This window comes from Triticum aestivum, chromosome 6D (assembly GCF_018294505.1).
Source record: "Triticum aestivum cultivar Chinese Spring chromosome 6D, IWGSC CS RefSeq v2.1, whole genome shotgun sequence".
NCBI classification, from domain to species: Eukaryota; Viridiplantae; Streptophyta; class Magnoliopsida; order Poales; family Poaceae; genus Triticum; species Triticum aestivum.
The window spans coordinates 60234462-60245438 of NC_057811.1; the positions used below are offsets into that span (position 1 = coordinate 60234462).

The 10977-nt window shown below is 41.0% G+C and overlaps 1 protein-coding gene and 1 long non-coding RNA gene across 17 annotated transcripts; one reads left to right on the plus strand and one right to left on the minus strand.

The window, feature by feature from the left end:
* Nucleotides 1-1294: 1294 nt before the first annotated feature.
* Nucleotides 1295-4430, plus strand: LOC123143525 (uncharacterized). The gene is made up of 2 exons (XR_006470912.1): nucleotides 1295-1621; nucleotides 2176-4430. It is a non-coding gene; the product is annotated as an uncharacterized lncRNA (long non-coding RNA).
* A 1771-nt stretch (nucleotides 4431-6201) lies between these two features.
* LOC123143526 (uncharacterized) lies at nucleotides 6202-10463 on the minus strand. Of its 16 annotated transcripts, XM_044562466.1 has the most exons (8): nucleotides 10057-10463; nucleotides 9887-9955; nucleotides 9246-9327; nucleotides 8912-8980; nucleotides 8723-8797; nucleotides 8454-8535; nucleotides 8298-8346; nucleotides 6202-6586 (listed from the first exon to the last, which is right to left on the minus strand). In XM_044562466.1, coding segments are annotated over exons 1-8 (441 nt in total). In that variant the 5' UTR covers nucleotides 10071-10463; the 3' UTR covers nucleotides 6202-6585. The 16 variants fall into 16 exon arrangements, 4 of the variants coding, with proteins under 4 accessions (XP_044418401.1, XP_044418402.1, XP_044418400.1 ...); XR_006470914.1 differs by having other exon boundaries at nucleotides 8298-8535; XR_006470913.1 differs by having other exon boundaries at nucleotides 6844-8535.
* Between the last annotated feature and the right edge of the window lie 514 nt (nucleotides 10464-10977).

Here is a 10977-nt window from a genome sequence, read left to right on the forward strand (position 1 = left end):
TTATTTTGTTCCAATCAAATCAAGCACGCGGGAGCACGGATGGGCGCACGCGCGGGAAGCAGGCAAGTCTCGTCCTCAGAAAATAGCCCCTTATTTCTCTACGTGCATTGGCTTAAAAAAGGAAACCGTTTCACACCCGTGAGAATAGAAAGGAAAAGGAAACCGTAATTAATGATAATTATACCTTATGAATCTGGACGGAGTGAATATATAGGATGCCATTAATTTTCCATTAATATTTTATTAGAGATGGCATAGACTATTTGGATGTGCATCAGTTTTGTGGTCACTTACATTTCTTCGTGTCTTCATAACCGTTGAGACATGTCCTCAAGGTTCCAAGCCTTCTCATGCTGCTCCTCTTGGCTCCTGGTATGTTTTGTATCAAAATATCATTTAAAGAACAAGGAACTTCTTCAATGCATCATCTATACATTTGCTAGTTATATGTGAAATTCATACTCGGTGCCTCTTATATTATCTTTTATTTTTGTAGAACACTATAGGATATGTTTTTTTTTCATACGCCATGCATATTGTGTTCTCTGTTCTGTAGCCTCTGATGCCGAGACTTGCAAGGAGGCCAGCGAGAGCTATACCACTATAAAGTGCCAGTGTTAAGGCCTGCCAGCTGGAGGGGTTTATTGATGGGACGTGTGAGATGGTCTGGGCAAAACCCATTTTTCTCAAATGTTTCTGCAACTTATGTTGAAACTACCGCATGATGATCCATGTCTTGCTGAATAAAAACATGTTGAAACTACCGCATGATGTGTGATGCAAAAAGTAATAAGATTCGTTTTTAAAAATACTGGACATGAGCCATTGAAAAAATGTGGCTCTGCAAGATATTCCTTATTTCTTTGGCAGAAATTAAATTTCAAGGAGAACATTGCTCTTTGTACACAAATATCTAACTCATGTCCATGTGCTACAAACTCATGTCATCTTGATCTCACGTATGAATTGTTCTCACGCACAGCAGCACTACACAATTCGTACGTTCTTGAGTTCTATTCGAGCGACTCTCAATAAAAGAAAAATCCTGGTCTAGCTGGCTCATTGCTCTGACAATGCACCCGATTTCTTTTACGATCCAGGCTACTTTTCAAAACAGTTTTACTAATTTTCAGACGTCTGATTTTAAATTCGCTTCAGGTCGTTTTTTCTGTCCGTCCGATGCACACCAATCTCTACGCGTCGTCTGTCCTCAGCCATGCGTCCCGGATCGTTCTCTATCACGGGTTTTGTTGGGCTTTTCCGGGTTTGCGGGTCTTCAATTGGTCACGCTTTTTCGACCCGCTCTCCTCAGTTGGTGGGCGACTGCTTTTGTTTTGCTGGGGAGGGGATTGGATGGGGTTGACCGAGATAGGCGAAAACGGCGGAGGGAAGGGGGGCTCCTCGCCGGTGATTAGAGGCAGGACCGGCTGGGCAAAGATGGCGCGCGGCGAGCCTCCCGCAAGCAGCGCTTGTAGGCGGGATGCGTGCTTCACTGGGACGGTTGTAGGGGGAGAGATGTAGGTCCGGAGAGGAGCTCGGCGGACCTCTCCCGTCGTGCTCGCCATCAGCAAGCGCACGTCGGTGGCGGAGCTTATAGTCGCCGGTGCAGGTCAGGTGAAAGGTATTTCGTCTCCCTACTGCCCTTCCTTTGTCCAATTTTTTCCCTACGTGTTCTATCTCCTTGCGGCCGATTTCAGTTCATTGTCTTGGTCGCTGGTCACAGATCTACGTCGCAGGGGGTGGTTTAGTTCGTGGTCCAAGATAGGGAGGATTGTTTTGTTTATCTGCTGGGCGGCGCTAGCAATTTCATGTGTTAGTGTGGTGTCACAGACTCATGCTCCGGAGGGTGTGGTGTCACAGACTCATGCTCCGGAGGGTGTGGTGTCACAGACTGATGCGCTTTCAGTAGTTCAGCGGAAAAGAAATGGAAAGTCACTTTTTGTCAAGTTTTGAGTTTATTTATATCCTTAGGGAAAATCTGCCACTAGTACTAGTTTTTACACATGTGCTCTTTTGTAAAGAAATGGTAATTCACATTCAGTCATGTTTTGAGTTGTCAACATTTCCTAGGTAAAATCTTTTTTCAGTTTTTCTTCTCAGTATTTCAACCAATTAAGATGTTTATGTCATTTCAAAGTTTCAGCTTTTTATGCTTTTTTCCCCTACAATTTTCAGTATGCAGGGGGAGGGGTTGGGGGGAGGGGCGTACCTTAGTTGACCCCTCACACGGTGGCTCCAAGTCGTCATGATGTGGATCGCTAGGAGCATCACACCCAGCTTAGTTGGGTATTTCTATAGTTCTTAGTCTCCATGTGTTTTCAATTTTTCTCCCAGTGTTGGTTTAGTTTGAATTCTCAGTTTCACACTTCTTACTATCATTCTTAGAATTTTAGGATCAGTTTTTACAATTTTAGTCCTTAGTCCTCTGTACAAGTGTCAGACCTTCAGTTAAATTGTTCGATGTTCATTATTTCATTTTCAGTGTTAGTATTCATTTTTTAGTACAAGTGCTCAGTCGGTTATCAGACCTTCAGTTAAATTGTTGAATGTTCATTATTTCATTTTCAGTGTTATTATTCATTTTTTAGTATAAGTGCTCAGTCGGTTATCAGACCTTCAGTTTTTTAGCATTTCTCCATTGTTTAGTATAAGTGTTCAGACCTTCATTGTTTTATTTTTATTATCATTTCAGTTAATTAGTTTGTTTTTCTTATTTCTTCATTTTATCATTCAGGGACCTTAGTTTCTTTCATCAGTGATGGTTAGGTAGGTTAGTTATCATAGGAAGTTCAGTTCCGTCAGTTATCATATCATTGTTTCTCTTACTTTTGTTTTTCTGAGTCTTCGCATTCTTCATTCATATCAAATTATTATTTTTTCAGTCATTTCTCAGTCTTGTGTTTCTGTTATCAGTGTCTCATTTCTCTTGTCATTCAAATTTTCTTTGTGTGCTAGTTGTTTTCAGTCTTGAGACGTTGTATGGGTGGAATTAGTCCTTCATTTTTTGTTTTCCACTCTTACTAATTTTTTTTAGTTATCTTTGCCTTTCATCCCTTAGTCTTCAGTTATCATTCCAGCCGTATATTTAATTATTCTTCAGTTCCAACCGTGTTCATTATCTTGATACTGATCATTCTTTTGTTGTTAGATAACTAATCTTTAGTGCAACCCCTTCAGTCCCTTTTTAGTCATTCTTTCTTTTGGTGAAGTAAAAATGACATGATCAACTTTTTCTATGACCTTAGTTTGTCCCCAGTCATCTTCATCATAACTTTTCTATTCTTTAAACATTTGATTTAGCATCAGTTTTGTCTATGACCTTAGTTTTGCCATCTTCATTATTCTATCTACACAACTTGCTCATTTTTTATTTCTTCCTGCTTTTTGGTTAGTTTCAGAAGTGATATTAGCTGCCAAGTTGCCATCCTGTAGATGCCCTTTTCTTTTGTTGTCCTTTATCAGTATCTGTGTTCTTATGATTAACACAATATCTTGTCTGATAACCAAAAATAGGTGGAACATAAATAGGAATTTTAATTTACATCACTTGTAATATATGAGAGCAAAGCATGCCTTCTCTTAGGTATTCACTAACATTCTCATTTCCATTTGATTCACTTCATTAACATTTTCAGCCTTGTGTTTATTTTTATCTTTTGACCATGCATCTAGCATTCTGCAGTTTTGCATGGGCAGACATAGGTAGTAATACAACATCTAGCATTGCATTTTGCATAATTCTGAAATTTTGTGTCTTCTATTTTTCTTTTCCTTTTTACTTCTCTATTTTTTTGGACGGATGACAAACAACTATAAATTACCTTTTAAGGTAGCTTCCAGCTTGATGACCACCCCGACGGCAGGCATGACTGGACTACACCTTGTGGGAGTGATTTAAGCACCGCAGCATACAAGACAGTAGCAGATGGTCGTTTCGCTTTCAACAAGGATGGCCGGGAGGAAATCCTGGAGGAGAACTACCTAGCGGTTGGGAGAGCGGCGGTAATCACCATCAGGAACAACGCACTGGACGAATTGAACATGATGGTTGTCTTGAACCAGATCGAATTATGAGATTGTCGGGGAATAAAGGTTGTTTTGAGTTACTGCAGTTTGTTATGCTGTCAGTTATCCGTGTCCCGCCGGCCAACTGACGAACTGTGATTTGTTTTTTTTATCAGTGGTATGCACCGTCAAGGACTATGTAATATAGTCTGAAAACTTCTTATGCCTTTTTGTGTGGCACTTGATTATTAAGTGATTAGTAACCATATTTCTCTCTTTTATTTTATTTTTAAGTTCTTAGTCACTTCTCTTCTGCTATGGCCATAGTTTGTATTTCTTTTAGAGTTTTGGACAGAGCATTTTCAATGTTTGGGGAGTACCCTTTGAATTCTCTGAAATTCAGTAATTTGAGTTGAGATAATTTATCAATGTTGTTCATTCTATAAGTTTTAGCCTGCTCAACAAGCAGACTTTCAAGCAAGTTCATGCTATCAATGTTATTAAGTGTCACGACAATTCTGTGGAGAAGATGTGTGGGGAAGGAAGAAAGGCCATGGACCCAGCACACAAGCAGGTCTGATGGGTTTTTTCTGTTGGTCAGTGTGTTTTTTTGTGCATTAACGGGTTTGCAAAACTGGCCCGCTAAGGTTGAGGCTGACGCACAACGAAATACGACCTGAGGGAGAGAATGAAAACAGATGTTTTTTTTGTTCGCTGAGGATGGACTGGGCAATAAAGGAAGACACATGTCACGAGGGGACTGGAAGAAAATATGGCCTAAACCAAATTGAAAATCAGACGTTTGATGAATAGACACTCCCTTTCAAAAACTTGTAAAAGAACCTGCAGGGCTCTGTGTCCACGCCGCGCCGGTTGGTACTTTATGTGAGATATTTTTATACAATGATATTAACGTTATCTCATAATTAGCTGACTAATTATTCAGTTGTTGCTTGTTCGCTTTATGTTTTTGATGTGGCTAGGTCTCAGTCGGCTGAGACTTAGCCAAGTCTCACTCAAGTGATATAGTATACAAAAAGAAAATGGAAAAAATAAAAAGAGAAAAATTGCACAAATCTTCATGCAAGATCAAACGAATATAGTATCGACTGAGACATAACCAAGTCTCGGTCAACTGAGACTTAGCAAAATTGTTATGTTTTGTGTTGATGTGTATGTATAAACATTATATTGGTACAGATGTTGAAATCTTTCATAAAAAACACATGTTTTTTAGACACTATATAGATGTTTTGTATGCAACGATAAGAAGGGCCTTGTGTTGATTTTGGCTAATTGGTTGGTTGTTACGTTGGCTCGCTCATTTATTTACATAAATAGAGAGGATTCATTTTTAGTTGTTGTGTTTATTCGGAGTTCTTCAGTCTTCAGGTTCATGAAGTTTAATTATATGTTTTCGCCACGATGTGTTTGTTTTCATCATTATATGTAGTTTCATGTGCTTGGGTTGAACTCTTGTTTTGTTTAATTTTGCTCGGTTTGATTCTTAAGGTTTGGTAATTCCATGTGAGACGCCCTTGGACGGGAGCACCTAAGTTTAGGTGCTCCAGGAGTTCCCCAACCGTTGATTTTAGATCCAATGGTCATCTATGGATGTGCTGCAGGTGGACCAAATAACTGGACTTCTGAGGGTTTTTTGGCAAATATGTGTCAGGTCACATTGTGGCCTTTAGATCTCTGATCCAATGGCTGAAAAGCTCCTGGAGCACCTAAACTTAGGTGCTCCCGTAGCACTGGATACTTCCCCGTAGATGCCCTAGTGGATGCAAAAAAGAATACCTGTCAAACATGAGGCAGGACGTGGTCCTGCACGGGACATTGCATGCACCGCCTATGTCTAGTCTTTTTTTTCGAGGGTACGCCAATGGCGTACCTTAGCTTTATAGAAGAGAGAAAAATATGTACAAAAGATTACACATCGCTAGCCAGGAGTCACAAACCGACCCTAACCAGCCTCCACACCACTCCTATAGTCTTTTCACTAGTGGCCTAGCACCGTTGCCTACCCTGTGCGCTACATGCCTGCGGCTTGCTGCACCCCACCCGCACCAGCCATAGCCAGCAGCCGGGTAAGGCATGATTTATATTTCATAAGTTAAGAAAAACAAAAATGTCCAGAGTACCAAAGTCTATTACATATCAGTAGTGCGTTTTCATAGGAAATGCAACATGATATACCAAAAGGAGGTTCAATATATTATACCAACAAACGTCACAACTAATTATTACTCTACCATCCAGATGATGAGTCACAGGAATAGGAAGTGTATGAACAATATAGCATAGCTTATATGTGCACAGTAAGTCACGCATGAAGCGAGTTTACATAACCGATACAACTCATTCAATCAGGACTATTGATTATGGAAGCACAAAAGTCGAGTTTGTAAAGTCCCAATTCACCTGCAGAGAGGGGCAATCTCGGGCAAGCCCACATAGACCATTCCATCTACATGGTAGAGATCAGGTGCACAATGTAAGAATGCCTGATGGTGTCGGGGCTCGCCTCTATAACCCAACATACTTGACCTCCCTCCAACAGCCTCTTGAGTTCACCAATCTACAACAAAACCAGCCCCATAAGAGCACATAATCACACCAAATGGCAAGGTAAGTATTCCCTGGCAAGTACTGGACCAGAAAACTCTGACTGGAGCTACATGATATTAGATGCAACTTTTCATCTCAACCATATGCGAATACTGATGGAAGATGCAGTACTTATTAGGCACATGTAGAATGAGGTATCAAAAGAGCAAGTGGTATAGAAAAGAAGTGAACCAACATGATAAAAGAGGGCAAAGTGTTCTGGCAGACCTTTTATTTTCAAAGAGTTGATGAGCTGGAGACCATATAATTTTGAAGGTCTAACCAACTGTGCATACCATGGTTTCGTGCTTGGAATTCTCTAAGCATTATAAGTGCGGTCAATATAAAATTGTAGAGCACTTGCAACCAAGAAAAACATGTAAACATGACCCAAACAATATAAAAGTAAATCCGACCTCACCAATTGAATCTCAAACCCTGGTAACATTCCTAAAACAATAAATCGTTTACAATATATTGCAATTTGAACCACTAATTGTTTCGAACATTAGGCAATTTCTTAGAGCACTCCCATATCAATTTGAATCACTAATTTATGTTGTGTGATGGGAAACACTGATTTAGAAGATATAACAATGTTTGATTTGAAATCATATATGCTAAGGCATCACATCAACACAAGTAAGGCCTGGGCAGTTTCTACTTGGTTCCTCTGCTCAAAACTCTCACACAATAAACAACACAATGTTTGTTAGCAGCTAAAGGCTCTCCTGGAAAGAAGGAAAAAAAACATTGCTACATGATCTTACATTCATAGGCATCATATGCATGTGCAGAGTATCTTATAAGTTGTACAAAACAAACAACAGCACACTACAGTAGATACGCATGCGCAATGAGACCCCAAGCTATAGGACCGGTAGCTTGGTTTAAGTTACTTTGAGGAAAAAGACATCCGGTTCTTCGCCTCAAAATGATTTGCCTGTATGAATATCAGAATATGGTTCTGAAACCATGGTACTTAACTGGTTAGTACATTTTATCATCATATTAATTCAATTGCTCTGAGAATGCAAAAGGGTAACTAATAACTGGAAGAACCATATATTCGGCTTCCGCCATGTCAATGTTTAATTGATTGGGCCATATACAAGCCTTTTACCACGGGCTTTTCCTTTATTTTGCTTCAGGGTAGACAGGAATGCCATAAACGTGTGCGTAGCACTGTTAGCTAAGGAAGGGAAACAGAGGCTAGGCGTGGTATTTATCAGCGATTCCGGTATCTAAACCAGAAATCCATAATATGTGTAAGACCAAATCAACTAAACCACATGTCCTCATGTGTATTATTTAACCATGCGGAAGTTTCTTTTAAAAATGCACTTTCAACAAGATGATTAATGGACCATCACACGTACTGATCGTCATCAGAATTAGAAATTCCGACAGACTTCGCCAAGGTGCAGCTAGGAGGATCAGAAAGTCCAACAGAAAGATCACCTGGATATAAAATCGAAAGGTCTTGGACAGCAGCAATAGTTCAATCATAAACTGAGCTATTTATGATTGAAACTGCAATCTAACTATTCTGATATGATGGCAGTCAAAACTAAATTACTATTAGTCAATCATGAACTATATGCACTACATAGATACCCTGAGAATGTACATACAGGTGCGACAGATTGGTAATATAATAAGATGAGGAAGAAACATGCTACCAAGTCCGTGGCAGCCTGCAGTGTAACATGATCACCTCACTGTCCATCTCTAGTTGGTTCAGTAATAAGCATAGAAATGTAAGGACAGTTCATCCTTCCACTCTAATTGATAAATATTTACTGGTAAATAAATAGTGAAAAGGAGCAGGCACTGACTTTGGCATCTTCTTAAGATATTCTCTGTAATCCATAGGGACATATCCAGTATATACCTCATGATGAGCCAATGAGATCCAAGCTGTGAATGAAAATACACTAATGTGAGAACAAAGGATCTGACAAGGTTTTTTTTTCATCTTCTCCGGTAACAACAGAAAAAAAGATACACCCAATTCTCGTAGACGTATATATCTAGCAATTAAAATCATTCTTACGATTACTGTGAGAAGGACCCTGATAAAAGTAGCCACTTTGATAATACAAACCTGCTTCACCAGCTGTTGCCATACAAATATACGGTGTTCAGGAGTTCGGTAAAATTGAACAGACGACGCCCAAAACTGTTTAAAATGGAGATTTGGAAAGAGGTAAGTACTTGCAGAGTAAGTTTTGTACTGAATACCAAACATGCTATTCTCAAAATGTAAACAGAAAATCAAATCCCATAAATAAACCTGACAATTGCCGTCTCCATTGAATTTTGAGCTCAACCAAGCCGTACAGCACCAACCTAAGTAAGAGATCTATATTGGAATAAAATGACAAACAATCAGAAAAACCTAACACATAGCACAGAAAATTGTGTGCAGATTTATGGGACAAATAATATTTACTGATGCTTAAAACAACTATATATTCACTCAAATGATGTTCAGTACAGTATCATCAAAAAGGTATTAGTAACAGGTTCATAAGACTAATGCCGGAAGACATGCAAGTGAACGAGTTTCTTGATCATCGATGGGCGGGACCGACAAATGTGGCTGGTTCAAGTAGGAGGGAGCTTACACCGGCATTCTCAGGAGGCGTGAAGCAGCTGCTAGGTGCGCCCAAGCACTGGAAAGGCAAGGAATCATCAACCATGGCTTCCCTTGTGCCACAAATGAAACAAAAAAAATCCTTAAATACTTCTGTTGCAAAGAGACTGTATCTACATTAGTATACGTGCAGATGACTATTTCCTTATATCGCATCATATCAACTCAATCCAATAATTTCAAATCCAAATGAGTGAGGCACACCATTGTTTACGACAGAAGTTTAAATCATTCCCTTACTTTGAAAGAATTTAGTTATCATTAAAAACACTTCTCAAAAATCTGAAGCTCACCCTCATCTATTGTATTATCTATCCCTCATATCCACTTGTATATTATTTATCCCAGCACATGTTACATCAATGAATATCAGTCATCGAGATAACTTCAGTACCAATAAAGTTCAAATAGACAAATTCAGCACCTAAATGATAGATATAAGTTCAGATTGTTTAATGAACCTTTACATTGCACTTTTTATCCCTAGGTAAAATGAAACATCTGTACGAAGTAGACTCTCTTCATCGGATATAAGCAAGTGACACAAGAATCTGACCTTGCAGATACTTGCTATGGTCAAGTGGATCTAAAGATTACACAGTTTGTCATCACCTCATATAGTCTTGATCCAACTGCTGGTGTACCTCTTCACCTTCGAGCCAGTACCCACCAGGCGGCGACCTGCAAGCCAATACATGGAAAAAACAGAGGTCAGAGAGAGAGAGGGGTCAACCTAATGAAGTGGAGACGGAGGCCAAAGTTGGAGGCGGCAGAGCACTGGCCATGGCCACCGCATGACGTAGAAGGCCAGCGTCGATCTTGCAGAACAGACAACATGTGCTGCACAGTGGATCCGAAGCTGCCATGAGCCGCTCACTGACAAGGGAAAGAGGGCCGAGCAGATGCAGGAGCTGCAGCCTCCGCTTCTCCAGGCGATGGGGACGCGCGAGCTCAACGGGAGAGCAGCGACGCGGAGTAGCTGCGGCGGCGAGCCGTGCTCCTCTCGGTGAGCACCGAGATGGCGAGGAGGAGGAGGCGATGCGACGGCGCGAGGGCGAGCGGAGGCGGCGGCGCGGTAGGGAGCGGAGGCGGCGGCGCGGCAGGGAGTGGAGGTTGGTGGTTAGAGTTAGGGTTTGGAGAGGAGATCGAGAGAGGCAGAGCCGAGCTGAGAAGCGCGTGCGCTGGAGGAGGCGGCGTTCTCTCCACAAGAGTGGCTGCCTTTTATACACTTTTACGAGAAATGACGGAAATGCCCTCGGTGGCCACCCAATTTTACAGGCGGTGGCGCGAATGTTGCTACACTATTTGTTACTATTCATTGTAGCAGTAACCGGATTCGATCCAATGGCCCAATTCATCCGAAGGAGAGATCGTACGGTCCAAAACGCATCAAAAATCCGATCCGACGGCCGACAGTCGCTGAGCTCTGAGAACGCTCATGTTCTCCCAACTAACATAGTTCTGGATTAGCTCGGTCAAGTGGCCTGCAAAAGCAAACTCCCGCTACTAATGCTCTGCACGTCGTCAGGCTACCACACGAATCTCGGCGGGCCTCGGCCGACAGGATAAAAGGGGGTCGGGACACCCGGGTGCCATCACATCTTTTCGAATAAAATTTCATGAGAGCTATTAGGCCTACCGGCCACTGTGAGTAAATAGCATAAAACTACTAGTTTACAAGCTAGGGTTCCAAAAAACTACCA

Bases quoted from the DNA above. Each gene is read 5' to 3' on its own strand.
- LOC123143526 (XM_044562464.1), bottom strand. The intron at 9,328-9,886 runs GTGATGACAAAC...TTGTGGCACAAG, and splicing joins TTGGATCAAGACTATATGAG to GGAAGCCATGGTTGATGATT. The intron at 8,536-8,722 runs GTTTGTATTATC...TTTCATTCACAG, and splicing joins GGCAACAGCTGGTGAAGCAG to CTTGGATCTCATTGGCTCAT.